This window comes from Nipponia nippon, unplaced genomic scaffold, assembly GCF_047370975.1.
Source record: "Nipponia nippon isolate SJK-2023a ecotype South Korea unplaced genomic scaffold, ASM4737097v1 scaffold_3, whole genome shotgun sequence".
NCBI classification, from domain to species: Eukaryota; Metazoa; Chordata; class Aves; order Pelecaniformes; family Threskiornithidae; genus Nipponia; species Nipponia nippon.
The window spans coordinates 56,514,314-56,535,774 of NW_028262347.1; the positions used below are offsets into that span (position 1 = coordinate 56,514,314).

The 21,461-nt window shown below is 44.7% G+C and overlaps 1 protein-coding gene across 2 annotated transcripts; it reads right to left on the reverse strand.

The window, feature by feature from the left end:
* Positions 1-2,321: 2,321 nt before the first annotated feature.
* RBX1 (ring-box 1) lies at positions 2,322-14,756 on the reverse strand. 2 transcript variants are annotated; one of them, XM_087767430.1, is made up of 5 exons: positions 14,554-14,756; positions 12,062-12,140; positions 5,212-5,282; positions 3,858-3,943; positions 2,322-2,502 (listed from the first exon to the last, which is right to left on the reverse strand). In XM_087767430.1, the coding sequence occupies exons 1-5, from the start codon at positions 14,629-14,631 to the stop codon at positions 2,490-2,492; spliced, it is 327 nt and encodes a 108-aa protein (XP_087623556.1). In that variant the 5' UTR covers positions 14,632-14,756; the 3' UTR covers positions 2,322-2,489. The 2 variants fall into 2 exon arrangements, with proteins under 2 accessions (XP_087623556.1, XP_087623557.1); XM_087767431.1 differs by lacking the exon at positions 14,554-14,756 and adding an exon at positions 13,644-14,306.
* Between the last annotated feature and the right edge of the window lie 6,705 nt (positions 14,757-21,461).

Below are 21,461 nucleotides of genomic sequence, written 5' to 3' on the forward strand. Positions count from 1 at the left end.
ACCTACCTTCCCCCTGGGATGCTTGGAAATGTGTCCAGCTCCTCCTTCCATCCCAAAAAGCTGTCTGTATTTTGCAAGAAGGGGAAGCTGTAGTCAAAAATGATTGTTGCTTCAGGAAAAAGGCGGCGGGAAGGAACGGGCTTTCCCCTTCCCACCACATCCAGCGGAGATGGAGGCCAAACCATAAAAGTCACCAAAAAGCCATGCCAGCCTGAGTGAGCAACCATGCCCCGGGGAAATGGGGCTCCGTGCCTTTGGATAAAATAGATCCCTCTTACCTTCCCTTGACGCTGCCTGTGCTGCAGAGCTTCTCTCTTAGGTTGCTTGACTGAACCTCTTCTTTCTCCGCCCAAACACAACCCTGAATGCGTGCTACAAAAACAGGGCTGCTGGCAGCCCTGTGCTGGAGCCGCCGTGCGTCTTCACAGAGCTCGGGCCCTTTGTGGTAGGGGAAGAGCAGCAGGGGCATTTCAATGGGCAGCAGCTGAAAAAGGATTTTCTTCCCCAGGTCTGTAAGCATTTGTTGCTTTACAGTCCATATTTTCCCATTTGAAATCAAATCTGAAATAAAATTTAACAGTTATGGCTTTACGCGGTGCACCGGAACAGAGGTTCAAAGGGTGTGCGGGGAGAGTGCCTGTAGCCTGCCATTTGGAGGGATCTATTAAAAAAAAAGCAATAAAAAATACAAAAAGAAATTGTCTTCTTGCAGGCACAGCCTCAAGCAAATGCACATGAAGGCATGAAGGAGAGGGAAATGCCTGCACTGATGTGTCTGTCCCCCGCCAAAAACATATGCTCAGGGCAATATGCACAGACTGAAGGGAGACGAACCAAAATGATGTAGCTGGACCCAAAACAAAGTTCTCAAGGAAATAAATTCCCCAATCACTGAGCATCTGGGTTCCAGGTCCTGAAAAATAATCAAACACTGTACACAAAATGGACTGTCATAAACAGGGACATCTGACATTTTACTCAGCTGGACAGGACATTCAAATCGGAGTTCAAATCCCAGGAAATGGCATTTAACCTGGATATCCCACTGCCTGGACCCACCTGCTTTGACCACTGTTGAGAAGGTCACCTTTCCGCCCCCCCTTCTGTTCCATTCCTGCCCCCATCACCAAAACCACCTTGCAAATTCAGGATGAGCTTTCTACCAGCTAAACCTGGTAAATAAACTGTTCAGCTATAAACTCTCCGGATTCTAGTTGTTCCTTTTTTCTTCTTCAGGGTGGAAAACACCGAAACGTATCATTTCAGAGCACTGACACCAGCTGATAAAATAATCCTGACATTTGCTTGCTGCAGATTAAAGAAAGCCCCAGCAATTACTGAAAAACCTGCAAGTTTTGGTTCTGTCATTTACCATCTTTAGTCCCTAACGCTGTAGTACACTAATGTTTTACATAACATCAGTTACCAAATTTCATGTCCTCACTAACCAGCAAAAAAGTATTGATGCAAAGGTGGCATCGTGAACAACCAGTGAAGGAAATTTACTGTATCTACCGCTGCTGACGTGAAGGGATACAGCCTCTTGTAGCAGGAAGAATTTCTTTGACCTTGTTTGAGTTCCCAGCATCTGCTGAGGCTGTCAACATAGGAGCCAAAATTTGATGCAGTGAGGACACCGGTCCATTTGGCACAGGAGATACCACACAGAACATTATGTAGTTTTCAGAGTAACGATTTTTGGCCAGTAAGAACTACAGCTTGGCTTGACTGGGAAAATACCACTAGAAAGCCAACCAAGAATTAGTTTGTTCATACACTGCTTATTTTTAGCTTTCCAGCCAATCTAGCATGTGAATTTCCTGAGTTTACTTTCACCTGACACTTGAAAGTGCTTTATGAGCACTGATAAAAACTAACATTCACTTAATGTCCCCCAAGCTAAACAGATGGAACTGGGAACAGTTAGTGAAATTTTCCTCTGCAGGGGAGCTGGTCTAGTCAAACTCAAGAGCAGAAGCAAGAGAGATTAGTTTTTAATAATGACACAACCCCTAATTGTACAGATCATTGTTTCAACTTAGCTGCAAGAAAGCATGTCCACATGAGATGCTGTTTGCATAAATTACACTTAGCCAGGCCAAGTCCTGCACACATTGCAGTACACTATGGAGCGCAATGCCGACCTCGGTGAGCCAGAGGTGTGGTTCTCAGTTGCGTGGGAGTAAGACCAAACCCACAGCCAAAAACTGGGTATAGCAACAAGAAGAGCTGCCCAGCTTAAGAGTTGCCTAGCTTAAGCCCCCAGTCTCCAGATAATTGTCCTCCCTCATTCACTGACTCCTGAATACAGGACAAAAAACTTCGACAGGAAGCTCCAGCAAGATTTTATTCAATGGTATACAATAGGGAGAAATTAACATTAAAGAAGAATCGTATACATTACTGATTTTTCAAGTTGCTAAAACAAATCCATAGTGACACGAACAATTGAGGCTGACGACATAACAAGAAGCGTGGTCACCATCTCCCTAGTGTCCATACCTGCAAATATATAATATGTTAATGCTTTTCAAAAAATTGTTTCATATTAGTGCTGATTTGGGCAGATTTATTCTCATTCTACCACAATGTAATTCGCACGTAAACCAGACGAGGGTGAAATGCTATGGTATGGAAACCTGAGGAAGTTTTCCACATTTCACTTCCCCCAAAAGTCTATCCAGATACTAGTTAGAAGAGAGACTGAGCAATCCACAATATCATATGCAAGAGACCCTCAGTATCATCATCTTTTGCCCCGAATCCCACTTCAAATATACCCTGCATGAAAACAAGGCCAAAGCCTGCCCAAGTGTATTACTGAGCACCCACAAGAAGACACTCATTCATGTCTCCATTCCTCATCATGCTGCCCATGCAATATTAAGTCACTAGCCAGGCAACGTGGGCTCAGTTTTCATTAAGCGTTCATTAAAACATCTTAATATCAAAACTACGGTACTCAAGTTGTCATGTCAATGACAATCTGCACAACCGATTGTGAACCAGATTCCAGAGACAATGCTCAACAGTTATAATAGCTGTTTTGCTTTGTTTTGATCTGGACTCTGGTTAGGATTAATATGTTTGGGCTTTATTTTAAGAAAGGGGGTGGGAAGAGGGAAAATCCACACTTTAAAAGATTAATGGATAAATGTGCAGATGAAGCGAGTGACAGGGAAACTTCCTAACTACTCTCACTGTACAATTAACTCTCAAAACACAATTACCCCTGAAAAACCTATCCATGGACCTCCTACTATTCTTCTAACAACAGACATTTGAAAAACACAAAACAAAACAAAGAATACAGAAATTATGAATAAATGGGCAAAGGCTGTAGCAATGGCTACATGGATATTGGATTTCCAGATGCTAGGAAATCGGCTCTGAGCCTATTAGAGTTATGAAACAAATCACCAAGATACAGAGGGACCCAGTAAGACGCCTGGCACCTCAGCAGAAATGCTTTGGAACACAAGCAGCTAGATTCAGGTCATTTTCTAAACCCAAATTGCTCATGCGGCAGTACAGTATTCACCTGAGGCTCCGCTTTCAGTGAATTCCATCTCTCTTCTGCTCTCCATTCTTCAGAGAGAATGTCAATAAAAATCACGACTTTTTAGCAACTCCCTCTTACCCCACAGCTCTTTGGGCTTCCTTCAGAGCTCATCTAGCACCAGGTGACTAAGGAAAGGTCCCTATACAGCAAGGCGGAGAGAAAAAACCTTTCCCAACAGCAACTATGCCCTCAGATCCACAAATGAGAGAGAGTACCCGCACATCTGACACCGATCATTTCTATTAACAGAAGGACAATTGGATCTTTCATCTTGAAATCTGTGCAGGATACCTACTTTTGGAACTCCCATTCCCTGTTGTCCAGCGGACATACTTGGCGAGTTTTGAGCCAGCGAGAGATGCAGTGGAAGTGGAAAGCATGCTGGAAGAGAAAGTTCAGATCACATCATTTCAGAACACATGAATGTATCTCAATGTGAAAACTACCATTGAAAGCATCATGGTGAGAAAAAAAGAGTAGCAAGCGTTTGCAGAAAAAGGTGGGGAGGACTAATCAGCCAGCTCACTGGTAAACACCACGGAATTGATCCACATTTTCAGAGAGGAAGGAAACATTAGTGAAATGGCAACAGGGAGCCTGTTCCACAGTGCATGCAGTGGCAAGGAACTGACTTCTGACGAAGGAGAGAATGCAGAGTTTAGCAGCTACTAAAATTGGCAGAGCAGATGCTGATAAGAAGCATAATCAGAAAGACAAGAAAGGGGATTTCAGAATGAGTAGCAGGGATGATATGTATGTATACATGCTGAAGCTTTCTGCCAGCCTTCTGGACAAACCAAAGCCTGAATAAAAAGGAATTTGCAAAATTAGAAAGAAAAAAAAATGTCTATTACGTGTTTAATAAGGTCACCCTTTTCCATACCCCATACAGCTACTTAAAAACAAGGTTCCACTTGTGGTAACTCTTGCACTCAAAAACATGATTTTGACACTAAAATACTCTGACATGGTTAAAAAAGTTGCTCTTGTCCTCTACAAACAGAATTGCAACGTTTATAATCCTGTTCCAGCATTATCACGCTGTAACTTCATCCCACGGCATAGTGAGGATGGGACTGAGGAACAGGTAGTTATTCCATTACGGAAAATTTTATCTTCCGACTCAGACCCAGGCTAGCTAAGAGGTACGCAAGTTTGAGTTCACATGCTAGTGGGACCATGTATGAAGGAGTGCATGTGGCAACAACTTGAAGAGCTGGAGATTATACACTAGAACCAATTTGATCTTCCTCCAAAAGGGGAAGCAAATCACCTAGTTACCCCATATTGACTCCTTGAATCAGCCTGCACAAAGACAAATCAAGCATGCTGACATCCAAGTAATCCTATTACCAGGGAAAAAAAAGGCAGAGGTCCTAGGCAGAACCTTGCTCAGGAAAATCATCCTCAAAATTAAAGATCTATTATGCTTCCAAAAAATATGGGTAAAGGCCTATCCTCCTCCCTTCTTTTCTGTGTCTTCCCTATTACACCTCTCCAGCTTTCACTCTTTCTTATTTTTTCTTCAAAGTTCTTTTTTTTCTGGTGGATTATCTGAAACATTTTATAGAACTCGTTTTGTCCTGAGTCATGAAAAAAGGGGATAGCATCACCACACACGAGCTCCACAATAAAACAGTTTTTCTTACATTGCAGACGCCCCATGCAACTGTGCACTCTTCAGAGGTAGCTGATGCTTGGTTTGCTTGACATTCTATGCCTGTGAAAACAAAGATTAAAGAAGATGTACATGCAACACCAGCTGGTAGATTTCTTCATAATAGCAAGGGGAGGACAGGGAGAAGAGCTCTTTGTTTTGTTGTGCTTATTACATCAGGAAGTGTCAAGAGCTGTTGGTTTAATGTGTACTGTTTTCCCAAAAGTACCAGATCAAAATATACTTGATCCTGCTTTCTTCCTTCCTCTACATTTTTAGTATTCCAAATTTCCAGAGGGCAAGAGCATATAGCTCATCTACCGGTAACATGTGTCTGCTTTCCAAATTTTAAGGATAAATATTTTTAATTTGTTCTCCTGTGTTTTAATAGATGTCTTTTTGATGATCATTTGCAGTAGCAGAGCTGCGTAAGAAAGTTTACTTAAATTTCTTAGCCAGGTTTCTCTAAATATAAATTCACTGTCTTGTCAGACATTTTGTACTATCAGTTATATTTACAAATTAATTCGCTGATGTAATGCTGGAGTTTGCTGGTCTCTCTTCTATAGTCTTGTGACAGGTAAGCACAGCCCAAAAACACACAATAGAAAATATAGTTCAAAATGTATTTTTTGAACTTTGGAGCTTAGCACCTAGGATGATCCCTCCCAAATATAAATACTATTTATGGGTTTGGGTTATGTTTTACTTTTTGGGTCAGATGGCATGGATGAAGGAGATGAGAGAGAGAAAAGAAGGAAGAACAGCACTGAGAAAAGAAATCCAGCAACCTGGTTCTCCGTTCTAGAGCCTGAAAAATTCACTTCTGCTCCAGCTCAAGAAGAAACTTCAGGAGAAAAAAAGATATTTCCAAGTCCCCCACAGCCAGCAGCACAAACCTATAAGAGCAACATTTTACTTCCTGCAAAAGGATGCTTTCTTTAGAAGTCAAGCCCAAATGGTTTAAAAAGACATGCTGATAGATGATCAGCTTAGAACTTGATATATGGGCTTGTTGCTTGCTTGTTTTGCAGATCTTTTTTTCCTGGCAAAGAAAATATCTGAATGAGCGCCAATTCTCTGTTCACTTTTAGTGTGCCCAAATATGCTCAGAGGAAAAGGAATTTGATTCACCAATTAAAGATTCAAAAACTTTCAAACCCCACAGGTTTGGCTGAAAAAATGTGATCTTTATTTCTCTGTCCTATTCATCCCTTTCTCCATTTTTCACTCTCTCTCAGGTGTGGAGATGAACAAAGTGAGAGAAAGGCCCATTTTTCCTGAGATGTGAGAGAGACCAGTTAACCTTGGTCACGAGGAACTACTCAAAACAAGACTGAGGCCTAAAGAAACTCAGTAGCAACAACTGTTCTGCAAGATTTGAATGAACCTGTACTTATTATATGGTTTACATCAAGATATGATACACCACAGCAGGAAGTCCAAAGCTCAATCCCTGGCCTGCCTACAGAAGAGAACAAAATCCAATGTACCCGAAATGTCTGATGTCTTAATTCCTTAAGTCATTAATACGTACAGCAATAAAACTAAATCTGATTAAGAAAATGGGAGATGCTCAAGAACCTTGAAGAGCTTAAATTGCTTTGGGCATTTGTTTAAAATTTGACACCCATGATTGCTGCAACAATTTTATTGTTACTGCAGTATAGACTCATGGTCTTGCTGATTATCATGGGGCATATTACATTAAGTTTTAAATATTTGGCATGAGTCTGTACAGTAGCAGAAAATGGTGAGAAGATGAGTAGTAGGAAAAAGAGAGGAAATTCATTTGAAGGAAGAAAAGTCAACTGGTAAGCAAACTTTAACTCAGGAAGTCTCTGTCTGCTGAAAGCAAGGAAAATATTCCAGCACACGATATACTCATCTTGTTTCTTCTTCTCTTTCCCTGCTGGAAACATATTAGATCTGAAGTCCATCTAGCTCATTTTTATGCCATTTTGTCTTTTTTGTATGTTTGTTTGTTTGTTTGTTTTTTCCCCCCTAAGTGGCCCTAAGCTGTGAGCTGTGTGCTTTGGGACACAATGCGGTTTTTTTTGCAGGCTTTAAAGGACTCTGTATTTTGACTGGGAGTGAGAGGGAAGAAAGATGGTTTAGGTAAGGAAGAAAAGCAGCACTGAAATTCATTTCAGTGTTACTCAAGCATTTGCTGACCAGCAAGTACACTCTAAAACATGACAGTCCCAAAAGCCTAAGAGGACAGATGAACTTTTGCAGAAATAGCTGAGGAGGAGTTCTCTGGTGGTGATGTAAGGCCCTTCCAACAAGACACCCAGATTTAACTCCTTCAATCAAAGAGGCTGGAGACTACTGCTGGCACTACTGCCCTTGACTGCCAAAAAAGGGCCTCCCAAAAATGGAAGCACTTTTTGGTCTCCTACTTGCCTCATTTCAAAAAAGGACAATATATCAACAAACAAATAAAACAAACAAACATTCTCTGTCAGAGAATGAAAGCTGATGATCCTGGCTCTTGAAAGAAAGGGAAGCTATTTAGTGGCTGCTGACCCAAAAGAAGCAATAAGAGTCAGGCAGTAACAGGTACTGGAGGAATACCGAACGGCTCTTCTTTTGCCTTGCTTTTGACAGAGTATCTGGAGGTGAGGGCAGAAAGATACAGCTGAAACCTGAAATACCTGTAAGTAATTGTGAAAGATGCAATGGAAGCGTTTCAACTCAGGGAGTTACAGAAATGCATATTATATAATGGTAACTTCAGAATCTTGGCATCTATTAAGAACCAACCCTCTTCCTATATGTTTTTTATTGCAGAAATCTTCTGTATATTTACGTCACAAGAAAAGCAGCCCAAGATTTAAGTAGACATAATGGCAGGTAACAGAAGTAAAGTACATGTCTTTTGTTCACAGCTACAGTAACAGCCCAATGCACTGGTAAATCTGATGATAAGAGCTCTTCAAAGCGGCTACAGCTTGAGCATGGGTAACCACTGTATGGGTTCCCCTTTCTCTTTAGCTGTTGCCTTCTAAAATTATGTCATGAAGGGATCAGCTTACTGGGAAGAAGAGAAATAAATACACATAGCTTGGCTAACACAACACATCATGTACTCACTTAGAAAACAGACAGAATAAACACATAACCAGGCTAATAAACTTCAAGAACACTTCTTACTTGTCCTATGAGGAGCAGCTAAGGACTTTGGGCTTGTCTAGTTTGGAGAAAAGGAGGCTGAGGGGCAACCTCATTGCTCTCTACAGCTTCCTGAGGAGAGGAAGTGGAAAGGGAGGTGCTGATCTCTTCTCCCTGGTATCCAGTGACAGGACGTGTGGGAATGGTTCAAAGCTGTGCCAGGGGAGGTTTAGACTAGACATTAGGAAGCATCTCTTTATCGAGAGGGTGGTCAAACACTGGAACAGGCTTCCTAGAGAGGTGTTCGATGCCCCAAGCCTGTCAGTCTTTAAGAGCCATTTGGACAATGCCCTTAATAATATGCTTTAGCTTTTGGTCAGCCCTGAATTGGTCAGGCAGTTGGACGGGACGATCATCCCTTCGAACTGAAATATTCTGTTCTGTTCTATACCCCCAAAAGGACGGGGGCCCATTCTATGAAAATGTAGAATGAGCTGTCCAATTTAGTTTTTCAAACTTCAGAGGAATTTCAGAATTTTCCCTTTGCAATTCTCTCCAGTTTCTTAGGAATTATCTGCAGATTTTGCTAAATAATAAATACTTACTAAATACTTACCCCAAGTTCCCCCCATCATATCATCATATAATTCCTTCTGCTTATAACCCCCTTGTATGACACTCAGTATTTCCTGTTAGTATCACATTCTCAAAATATTTGTACACAGCTATCATCTTCCACTCCTACTTATGACTTAGCAAACTGTATATACTTAGTTCTGTTCTTTCATTCTTCTCATATATCCAAAATCATTCTATCTGTTAAGCATCCTGATATTCTTCTTTGGATTCTATCTGATCTATCTATCTTTGTGAAGCTGGAATATCAAATGCAGTACTTTGCATCTTACTATCAAAGAAAGGGGATGGTATTTTGATGGCACGTTTTACACAGTTCAAAATTATACCTGTTACCTTACTGTGATATTACATTCCATGTTTCAGACCAGAAGGTAATCCATTGTAATCAACATAGCGTTTAGTTAACACTCCCCAACTTACCGTGTTGCAATGACAGTGCCAGAGAGCAAGCCTTTGAAGAAATCAAGAATACTGCTCAAGTAAAATCTAAATAGGACCTGGGTCTTTCCAGAGAAGATTGAAAACAAAACACTGAAAATCTATTCATTCCTTCTGTACACTGAATTCAAACCATACTGAGGGTGAGGGGAATCTTTTGACCATATTATTACAAACTCATCATGTACACGCATGAGAAGAACTGCATGACGCCTTAACATTGTTATATCCTAGCTTCTGGATGCCTGACTTTATAATGTTAACAGTCTTCCATTAGCATGGCTGGCGTTACTTATCACTCTTTTAATGTTTTCCCTTTCAAGGCTTCTGTTTGTCACTAGGAGAGGGAGACATTTGTATCCTGCATTTTATCAAATTGAATCTTGTTTTGATCTTCCCTGCACATTCTATTAATTTTTCCTCAATTTCCCATCACTTCACATCTCATGTTTGAAAATCTAATTAAAGTGTTGGTTAACAACCTTAATGATCTGTAACAAGGAAGTAAGTAAATCCAGAGCCAACGCTGATCTCGGAACACCAATTTAGATACCCCTTCTACTCTGTATACTGTCAACTTTGGTCTGTCGTTTGCAGTCCAGGCTTTTTATAACATTGCTGGTACTCAAACTAATAACGTTATGCTTGAGCAACAACAACAACAACAACAAAGTCACCTATGCCCTCTTCCTTCACTGTTTTTCGTAATCTACCTATATACTCTCAACCCCACCCCCTTTTTGGTAGGATTTTTTTATTTTTTAAAGAACTGACATACAAAATTCACTACTGGAAAATAACATCTGTCCATTCTTCTTCCAGCGCCTCCACATCTCTCCTTCATCCTCATATGTCCTATTTGCTATTTATAAAAAATATCAAATATATGTGACTGTATTTGGTCTCTCATGGGAGGCACTATTAATTTTGAGGCAGATTAATAGAATGAAACACACCAGCATCCATTATCTTGCAACATATCCCATGTATTGTGAATAATTATCTTGAATTACAGGATTTTATCTATTTATTCTATACATTTGTAAATTCTATAAATGTAACTTATGTTCTAACAAATCTTAAAAATTCCATTTGCCTGTCACTGACACGCTTTCCTCTCTAATATATCATAAATCTGAGAGACTTAGGCAGCAATCCAGTGTCCACCTCAACTACTTTTCAAGATGGTACAGGTTAGAGGTACTTAAAAAGGGAATCTTTATGTCCAATGTCAAAGGACCTTGGCATATTTCATAACCCCTATTCTCACTTGCTTCTCTTTAGTGTTATCATTCCATTTCTAATAACCAAGAATAAATTGAGGCATGGATAGGCAGTAGCTGGCTCAAAATACAAACCTATCTGTCACAAAGCAAAGAAGTGAACTGGCTTAACCCATTTTCAGCCCTGTGTGTTACAGTGTTTTCTTTTTATTAGAAAAAAAAAAATTTGAAAGTACTTTTGTAATTATTATTTAAATATGATTTAAAATCAGGTGCATCTCTCACTAGTTGTTACTATAAACTTGAGGCCTCATTTTTGTGAAACTTGTTATTTTCATATAGACTTATTGACAGTAAGTTACCATTACCAGTAGTTCTAAGGGCTACTGCATAAAAACTAAGTGCAACAAAACTATCGCAATGGGACCATGACAGGCCATTCCGAGACACTACAGCCATACCTGCTCTTGTTTTGAGGGCTTCCACATTTTAGTAGTATTGGCAAATTTCTGTCCGGGGTATATCAAAAGGTATTCTGTCCTTCATGATTCAAACAAGATGGACAGTTATGGTGCCAACAATATCTTGTCAGTTTTTGGGGGTGGGTGGGAAATGGTTTTGTACTCATTACCAATCCTTTATGGGACTGAAACCAGTGACTTCGTGTACGCACACCTATTTCACGACAGAAATTTGTACACTTAATTCCATTAATTCCACTTTATTTTCCTACATAGCAAGCATATTTGTTAATTGAACCATCTAGATTATACAGCAAAAACTCAAACCAATACTAGCAATACTTTGTTTTTTATTTCAGCATTTGATTATTCTCCTTTGTAAATGAACAATTAATTCTCTAGGTGGCTATAAAATTCCCCACACTATAACATTAACTAACTTATGCAAGGTAGTTTCTGTAGAATTAGGAGTCAAATGAAGTCACTGGTCCAAGCCTTTCCTGGCCAGACACAGAAAGTGTTACAAGATTTCATCCTAATGAGTGTCATCAAAAAGTTGATACCTATAGCAACATCCCCAGCTCTAAAATCTAATACCTCTCTTTGTGAGCAATACCTGTCGCCCCTGAATAATTTCAGTTCCTCCTGCCTCTTTATTATTACCCCTTTCCCTCTTTGTTCCATCCCAAATACACTCAGCAACATGATCTCATCTGTAGATGTCGTACAAAGTGATTCTACTCTTTACGAGAAAAGGGTGAGAGAAAAGCAGTATGGTGACAGAGGTCACAAAAATAGGTTATAGAACTTCAGCATTACATAAAATAGAGCTTAGTGTTTGCACTGTGAAGACTTAGTTCCTAACTGAAAGCTGCATTTGCTGAATTATACCCTCAACAGGGGAATTTTCAGCTGTGCAGTATGTACAAGTCAAAGCCGTTAACAGTCTTCCCCACCATTTACTTACATAGATCCATAATATGGTTTCTGCAAATGGCACAGTTATCAACCACAATGTCCCATGCCCACAGAGCTACTGCGTTCCACTAGAGAGAGGGGGGAAAAAAGAAAAAGAAAAACATAGTTTTGACTCAATTTACAGCACACAGAAATCCTTGTTATTCCTCGAGACCCCACGTATTTTTAAAACTGAAAAGCTGGGATACTTAAAAAAAAAAAAAAAATCTTAGAAGTGCAGAGTAATTCTTTATCATGAATTCAGAAGCTTACTAGAAAGCAGTGGTACATTCCTCTCACATACCTCCCGGACCCAATGTCTCCTTCCAGCTTCAGAAACAAGATGATAACTCCCACAGTCCCTTTTTTTGCGAAACAAATGCAAACATCTGCATTTCTGTTCAAGATACAGAGGCAAGGATGCAACTCATGGCACATCCTCAGTTCTGATGGAAAGGACAGTGCCTTGCAGAAGGGCCAATCCAGATGCCATTTTGTTAAGAGGAATTTCCATTATTTGCTGCAGTTCTTCTAGTAATCACCCCCCAGAGCAGCTGGGGTCAAGAACTAAAATAATCTCAAATGCTACACTTCGCTGACTCCTGAACAATCTCCTCTGCAAAAAGGTTACTAGGCAATCACCTACCAGCAAGGCTGAATATAAAAATTTGAAAGTACTACCAAATTAACCTTTCAAAGGCTTTGTTTATAAAAGAAAAACAAACAAACAAAAGGAATATCTCTGTCCCGTGCTACTGCAGGGGAAGGGCTGGCTACAAATTTCCATGACAATTTTAGAAAACTGATTCAGAATAAGGACTTTAAGACAAGCTATGCAGAAAAGCATAGCACCTTTTTATTCCTCCCCACAAAAAACATTATCAGGTCTTCCGTAAATTCATGAAATAGGTGGGGTTGCCTTCAGTATTCAAAGCAATCCAACAGCATATTGGTAGCCAGAATAATCTTCATTTGCTACTTAAGTAGTCTAGATATTTTGTTTCCTTCTATTTTTTCAGTATATGATTGCATTGACTGTACTACAGTAAATCTTCTCTACTTTATTCCATTTACGTCTCAATGTTTTCATTGCTTCCCCTCAGTTCAGGATTATGAAGGAAGAATGCAGATTGCCAACTATCGATAAGCAGTATCAATTTTGATAAGCACTTCAATTTTTCATTAGTACTGATATAAAAAGACATCACAATACTAATAGATCTTTCCGGAAATGGGTCAGTAGTGATTTCATTTTTTCTCCCCATCTTCTGATTTCAAGTCTAGCCAGCCTTCTGGCTGAGGTAGTCATGTCTCAAGGACTTCATCCACACTTCAAGGCAGCTAGGATAAAAGTTCCCAGCACCCTTATCTTTCCCACACTCCCAGGTACTTAATCTCATGTCCCAACATAAGCTCTCTTGCGACCCACACACCTGTATTGAGCCACACATGCAACAAGTGCGCCTTGGTACCTTGCTGGGGAGGAGGAATGCCACTGACACATAGAAGGTGCCGCTTCCTGCTCCTCTCATATGCTATTCTACCTGTCCCTATTTCCAAAGAACAAGCAATCACGTCATCCAAACACCTACCTCCTTCTGCATAGACCTGCAGCCCTATACAGAGATGGGGGTTTCCATCATCACTGATGAGGCTGCATGTCAAACAAACTACACCTGGAAACCATCCTTCAAGCAGGAATCACTGTTTGGAAATGTTTGCCGATATCCAGTCCGGGGGTCATTTTTCCTCAAATTATACCTTAATGCAAGCCCACACAGCCTCTTTACTTCCTCTGCGCCCTCATGCAAAAGGTTTGGGCTGTTACCAGGATCCAGCTGACGAACTGGTGGCGCTGGACGGAAGAGCGGTACTATGGCTGTCGTGGGGATGCAAACAAAGCCAGGGTGACAGAAGAGTACTTGCTGACTACACACACGTTGTTATGGATTGATTTAAAGAAGAAGGGGAAAAAAACGCGGCCACACAAATTTGTGCAAAGCGCCTTACAGAGCACATGGGGCGGCTCGGGTGACTGGGCCGGGGCTGAGGAGAAGGCAGCACTCCATGCCTGCTCCCCGGCCTGAGCTGCCCAGAGGCTCGGCGTAACGCGGCCCGGCCGGGGAGGGCACAGAGCAGCCGAGGCCCGGCAGGACAGCAGCTCCCGAGGGGACCGGGCGGCGGAGCCCCCTGACAGCGGCAGCCCCCTCGGGCCTCCCCCCTACCGCCCGCGCGGCCCACGCCAGCCGCGCCCGCTGATTGGTCAGCCCCCTCTCCACGTGCGGCGGCCCGCCTCAGCCATTGGCCCGGACGCACGCCAAGACTCCCCGCAGTCACCGCCCCGCCCCGCCCCTCCCGCCGCGCCGGTGCGGAACCGGGCGCCCGGCTCTGTCAGCGGAGCGGGAAGTCGCCCTCCCCCCCCGCCCCGCTCGCCACCAGCGGGCCGGCCCCGGCCTCCCCTCTCTCTGGGGCCAGCTGGAGGAGCGCGCCAGCGGGCCTCACTTTCTTCACTTCGAAGCGCTTCTTGCCGGCGCCACTGTTGGTGCCGCTGGGGGTGTCCACATCCATCGCGGCCGCCATTTTGGATGCGTGAACCGCCCGTCCTGCCCCGCGCGCATGCGCGGCGGGGAGGGCGAGCGGAAGGGGTGGGCGGGGCTCCTTCTGCGGCCCGCCCCGTCCCTCGCCCCGCCCACGCCACCGCCAGGCGCGGGGAGGGCCGGGAGCACGGTCACGTGGGGCGGGCTCTTAAAGGCGCCGGTCAGGGCGGGGCCGCCCGCCCCCGCCGCCGTTGCCTCATCCCCCCCGCCCCCCCCCCCCCGCCGCGGGGTTGCACAACCCGGTGCGGTGGGGGAGGTGCAGTTAAAGGGGTACGCACCGGGATCGGCGGCGGCCCCGCCCCTCCCTCCCTCAGCCTCCCCGCGGCCAGGGAAGCAGGTGCCGCGGGCCGGGCTGCCCGTCGCCGCCCGGGAGGGCTCGCCGGGCCACCGCTGCCCGGCCTCCCCTCGCCTCAGGCAGCGCCAGGGCCGTCCCCGGCCTCCGCAAGGGCCGGGGGAGGCGGGAGAAAGACGGGGAGAGGTGCGGGGCGCGGGAGGCGGCGCCGGAGCGGGGGAGGCGGGGACGTGGGGCAGGTGACGGGCGCTGGAGCGGGCAGGGCCGCGCCTCGCCGCGGTGACGGCAGCCGCGCTTGCCCGCTTCGAGGCGCGGGGTGGCGGGCCCGGCTGGCTGCTGCGGGCAGGCGGCCGGGGCGGCGGCGAGGGAGTTGGGCTCCCTGCCCGGAGGGTGGCTTCCGAGCCCGGCCCCAGAGCCCGCCAGCCGCTTTGCGTACTCGGGCTCTGATTCCTGGTTAGCGCCTCGCTAAAATCCCTTGGGATTTGTCTCTCTGCCCTGCTACGAAGGGCTTCAGCCCTTAATAAACTTCTTTTGCTCGCTTTTTTGCATCCTAATTGATGTCCAGCAAGTGCAGAATGAGGTAGGGTGGTTGGTGGTGCTGTGGTAGCCCTTTTGTTCGCTAGCGGTCCAGTTTTGTTTTGTTTTTTTAATAACATATGAGAATTGCTAGGGAAAGAATTCGCCTTGTCCAGACTACTCTTTTAGGCTAACGATAGTTACGATCAACGTGGGTTTTACTTGCCCTGCTTGTTCTGTTGCAGAGAGGGAGGCGGCAGGCACGGGATCTGGCGCTGGGAGTACTGAGAAGGTCGGTGGCAGTGTTTCCCAAGGTGTGGAAAACTGAGGGGAAGATACACTCCCCAGCAGGACAACGGCGGGTCTTGAAATGTCACCCAGCTTCGCAGGTCCTTGTAGACGTGCTGTCTCTCTGCAGAGTCAACCCTTTTAAATCAATTTTTACACCGCGTTGCTGCATGTATGCAGGAAGGAGGAGGTGGCGGAAGCATAGAAAGGGCATTGTTTTATATGCATACAGGCAAGCAATATCTATACTGTACCCATCATAAGCATTTGGGCCAAACAGCACTCTGCCAGTCTGGCTCCATCATCTCCATCTTGCTGTATGCATACAGCTTTTACCTGAGATCCAGTGCCCGCTGGGATGGGATGTCTAGAAGTCTCCAAATACACTTTAAACTAAAGTAGAGGCCTGCGGTAAGAACGAGATGCTGCTGCCACTGCATGTTTTGGAATCACTTTCAATGGGATTCGTATTTGAAAGACATGTAACACTTGCACCTTGAGTTAAGCACATACCTAAACGTTCGCAGGGTTGGGCTGAGCCTGAAAGTTACACACACACAGAGTAAAGGTAAGTTTGAAGAAGAAAAACCCTCTCTCGTTTGTACACCCTCTAACACCTCTAGTTACATATGTGGGAAGTTTCCATTTCAGTTAACTGCCCCTCTCCCCAGATGCTGCTCAGTTACAGTTCGTCTCTTATTGCTAACAATAAAATGAAGCTGCACGGATTCAGGTTTTCGTCGTGTTGCTCCTTATTCAGGACTAGTGTGAACGCCATTGCAAAGGAGTATTTTGAAAATGGGAGTTGGGTGCTTGAGAAAACTGATTTTTCACCTTCAAGAAAATAGCTCTTTTCAAAGCAGAATTTACAAGATTTTCTTTTTAATAGAAACACGAATTTTAACCCTAAATCTTGAGTGGTAATGACTCCAGTAGGAATCCAGGACATTCAACAAACATGTACAGCAGGGCATGTGCATACCAGAGAAATGTTAACATTCATTTTCACTTTAAATGACTAGTGCAATATAAAATTATAGTCTTCCCACCTCAGCTGATGTCACCACAGGGAGATGGTTGCCAATGGGTAAAAGCCATGCAGCCAGAAATCATATGGTCTGGATTTATCTTTCTGTATCTGGCAGCAAAAAGAATATAGCAATGCAGACCTTGAGTTAAGTCTTGCTAAAAAGGTGGTGGTGTATTTGGGAAAAAAAGATAACAAACATGGTGCAGAATAGAACATATATCTGCATGCTTATTTATTTAATATTTACTGATTTGCGTACACAGACACATAATACCAACAATGAGAAGTGCATCTCCAGTGTGTTTCAAAAAGTGAAATTAGTGATGGTATTCCCTAATAGTCCTGCACTTCATAAAAAGGTCTGAGCTACACTCTTTACATGAAATAATGTGTTTTCTGTTGATTTTAGTGCCATCTCTAATTTCTTTCCTCCTAGGAAAAGTGCAGCCCCTCAGACCTGTTTTCCCTCTCCTATGGCTATATGTTATAGAGAGGTGTCAGTAGCTGCTGCAGCTTTGAAAAGCATCAGCCTCAAAAGAAATATAACACTGTGGTCCAAATTACCAGGGATGCTTTGAGGAATGGATCATTTTTCAAATCACTGGGACATGCAGGGGAAAAAGAGGAGACTGCCAAGCTGAAAAGGCAGGGGGACAGACAGACTAGGTGACACATGGCAACTGCTCTGAATATGGTTAGTCCCAATTAAAATGAGACAAACTCCCTCTTCCAGTTGTCAAAAACTGTTCCAAAAGGCAAGGTATCAACAACCTGGTGACTCCAGTGCAATTACTTTCCAAAACCAGTGTCCTTCACTTTGGTTATTGTCTTTCTCCTTTACAATCCTTCTGTTGGTGTGTTTTTTTCTGCAGCCACCAACATTGTCCTACGTGGGATTTATCCCCCAAATGGTGTCCCCTCCCATACACGGACCCTTTGGAAGCGTGTGCCTGTTTGCGCTGCTGTGGGACTGCTAGCGGAGGGGCAGCTGCTCCCAGCCCTGCCTCTCCACACCTGCACCCGCGCAGGGAGCGGGCAGGAGGCCTGCTGGTGGTACCGACAAAACTTGTTCCTCTGAGGCACCAGAACAGAGGGATCCACACGACAGGGGGAGGATCCCTCCTGAACTAACTGAGTCAGAAGGAAAACGTACACAGGAAAGGTTGCTTCGCTTTTCAGTCCTCACTGCCTGAGCCTTTGGCATTCCGCTTGCCAGCCCTGCGGACAAGATGAGCGGTGCATCCTCTGTTGTCGCACCTCATCCTCGGCGTGCACACCGATGCCACAGGATCTCGCTGGGGCACTCGGGGCACTCTCCGGAATGAAACTGTTCTGAAAGAGAGAATTGCAACACTTTCAAACCCTCTTCAGAGCAACACCTTTCCTTTACTGTACAGTCATGAGAGTAGGGATGGGCCTTCCAAGATTGCCAGAAGCAAAGAGCAGGGAAGAAAGGGAGGTGGCCCCTTTGTAAGCACTTACAAGCCTCAAGTTTTTCTGCTGCCTTTCTGTGCTTCACCCTCTCAGCGCTGCCTGCTTAAGGTGTGATTTCAATGGTGCCCTAAGCAGCGTCAAGCAGGAATTACCTGGTATATGAGACTAGTTCCCGTTCAGTGGTTGCAAGCCAAGGAGTAAAAATCAAGTGCACTTCATTACTCTTTAAAGAACTGTAGGGCTGGCTGGCTGCCCTCCAGTTGCTGATGCTACTAAAACCATTTGAATTGACTAAGTTGGGATTTCTAGCAGCCTTTGCTTTTGGATGCCCAAACCCACAGACAGCATTCACAAATTACTATCGGGGCAAAACTGAATCTGCTGTCTTTCTGTGTTGCCACAAAACTTCTTGAAGTTCATGAAGTAAGCAACCAACCTCCCACCAAGGCTCTGTAGCATCCCCAGCCGATTCAGTGTGCTTGGCATAGGAAAGCTGAATTCAAAGAACAGAGCCAGAGGGGTAGATGAAGCAATATATCCCATAGATTTTTGGACCAGACTGTGCTTGGTTTCTGCAGAAACCCAACCCCCCTGCCTCTGTGCATGTTTTCCAGATGATGGTCACATTATACCCCACATAGTACCCCTGGCTTTGCAATCCATTACTAAAACCTCAGGAGAGAAATGGAGCCTCCAGCCTCTAGTAATCCAGCTAAGAAAAACAGATGGGATTCTGAGAGAGGAGCAGGTTGTACCATTTCACAGGACGGTGGCTACTTGGTGCTCTTCCTTTCTCATGGCATTTTACCTAAGCTGCTTGATAACTTGCAGGTAAAATAACATACAACCATCGTGACAGCCTACAGGTAAGCAGGTGCTTGCAAAGACCATGATACTTAATGCCTGTGCCCAATCTCCTGCAGATAGCCTTTCCCCACATGTGAAAAAGAGCAGCTGGGGGTGTGGCTCTAGGCTCAAAAAATGACACTGTCCCCACAGTGGGCGTCCCAGCCCCACATCATGCCTGACGATCAGCTGCAGCTGATACAGGGAAACGTGGTCAGCATCAACACACCCCAGTGCATTACGGTGAGGATGTTGGGCTGATTCCACTCCACTTCAAGAATGGGTTTGAAGCCATCCCTCCTATGCATCAACACTCGTGCACTCCCCCTCCTAATCCTCACCCCCACCAAGAAACTCCACCTCAGAAGGAATCCAACACCTACGCCACCTCCTCCCAGCCGCTCCCTTTGCCACCCTTCTGGGCGCCAAGCTGCAGATGTTGATCGCATCTGGCTGTGCTGCCACCTCCCGAGAGAAACCAGTCATCCCAGCTTCTGCTCAGAGGAGAGGACATGTTCTGCAGCCAGGCTCACAGCCTGTGCAGAGGTCCCTAGGGGAGCCAGGGCTGTCCATGCCGCCCGTAGCCTGGGGAGACAAGACGTGGGCCCAAGATCTACCATACCTCTAGGCCTGGCCTTTATTTACAAGGCTGAAGAAGAGGTGGGAGGGTGAGACTGCCTTCAGCAACTGAGACAAAAAATGCACACACGGGAAAGAGTGAGGGCTTGAGAGAGAAAGAGTCCTGCTTTAACCTGAGCTGGGATCCTGAAGATATGTCAGAGGCTGAGATTGTAATTCAGGGAGAGGGCAAGTCTTTCAGAGGGTAACAGGAAAGCAGTAGAAGGGGAATGATTGTTTTTAACCTGAACATCCCAGAAGAACTGCATGAGGTGACAAGAGGCTATGGGATAGTCCAAGTGCAGGAGACAGCACCACTAACTACACTAGAGACATCATTTGAGTACCAGGCCATAGTCTGGATCTCCTTTGCTGCTTAGACAAGAGTTTTCAAAGTGCACTTTATCCTTTTAAGGAGGATGCAAAAAAAAGGAGAATGTTATGATAGCTCAATATATTATAGTTATATTATAGTTATAGTTATAGTAGTTATATTCATCTACTATTCCATGTAAGCAACATTGGAAGATGCTGCCAGGCTAATTAAGAGTAGCCAGGAAAAACCACAAGAGTAACCAAAGTAGTAACACAAGCTTGCCTGCATATAAATCAATAAACTCCTACTGATTTGGGAAATCCATGAACCTTCAGTAACATGAGGAGAGGCAGTTCCAGACTGCTGTGTGGGAGACACTGAAACACTGTTTGCAGATATTCTTATCTACAACTTCTCCCTGACAGTCTTGAATGTCGGGAGAGAGTTACAGACATGGAATAAGCACTGAAATCAGGAAAAAACATTATCAGCAAAGGGAGGTCTGAAAGCTACCTCCACTGAGTCAAAAGTTTTGATGCTGTTTGAAAGGAGGTGAGAACCATCGAGCTACAGCTTTGCATTTGTCTTTCCCCATTAATTCTTTCTCCTTTTTCCAAAAAATATAGTATCCCAAAATTCCTCCAAAGATCTCTTCTAACTGAATCAAGTTCCTAACTGCTGGCCCTGCTCAACAAGACACAATTCGTTAGCCTTTACCATCTTTCTTTGGCACAATAGGAGAGATGCTGCTATCAGGGGCTACTCGCAGGGGCTCAGCACTATTGGGGCCAGTTCTGTTTAATACCTTTATCGATGATCTGGACGAGGGGATTGAGTGCACCCTCAGTAAATTTGCAGAGAACACTAAGTTGGGCGGGAGCATTGATCTGCTGGAGGGTAGGAAGGCCCTATAGAGGGACCTGGACAGGCTGGATCGATGGGCCAAGGCCAATTGTATGAAGTTCAACAAGGCCAAGTGCCAGGTCCTGCACTTCAGTCACAACAACCTCATGCAACGCTACAGGCTTGGGGAAGAGTGGCTGGAGAGCTGCCTGGCAGAAGAGGACCTGGGGGTGTTGGTCGACAGCCACCTGAACATGAGCCAGCAGTGTGCTCAGGTGGCCCAGAAGGCCAATAGCACCTGGCTTGTATCAGGAATAGTGTGGCCAGCAGGACGAGGGAAGTGATTGTCCCCCTGTACTCAGCACTGGTGAGGCCGCACCTGGAGTACTGTGTTCAGTTTTGGGCCCCTCACTACAAGAAAGACATCAAGGTGCTGCAGCATGTCCAAAGGAGGGCGACGAAGCTGGTGAAGGGTCTAGAGCACAAGTCTTACAAGGAGCGGCTGAGGGAGCTGGGGTTGTTTAGCCTGGAGAAAAGGAGGCTGAGGGGAGACCTTATTGCCCTCTACAACTACCTGAAAGGAGGTTGTAGCGAGGTAGGTATCCACTTCTTCTGCCAAGTAACAAGCGA

Bases quoted from the DNA above. Each gene is read 5' to 3' on its own strand.
- RBX1 (XM_087767430.1), bottom strand. From the start codon at position 14,631: ATGGCGGCCGCGATGGATGTGGACACCCCCAGCGGCACCAACAGTGGC. The intron at 12,141-14,553 runs GTGAGGCCCGCT...CCCTCTCTCTAG, and splicing joins AGCGCTTCGAAGTGAAGAAA to TGGAACGCAGTAGCTCTGTG. The intron at 3,944-5,211 runs GTAAGAAAAACT...TTTCTCTTCCAG, and splicing joins TTGCATGGGGCGTCTGCAAT to CATGCTTTCCACTTCCACTG.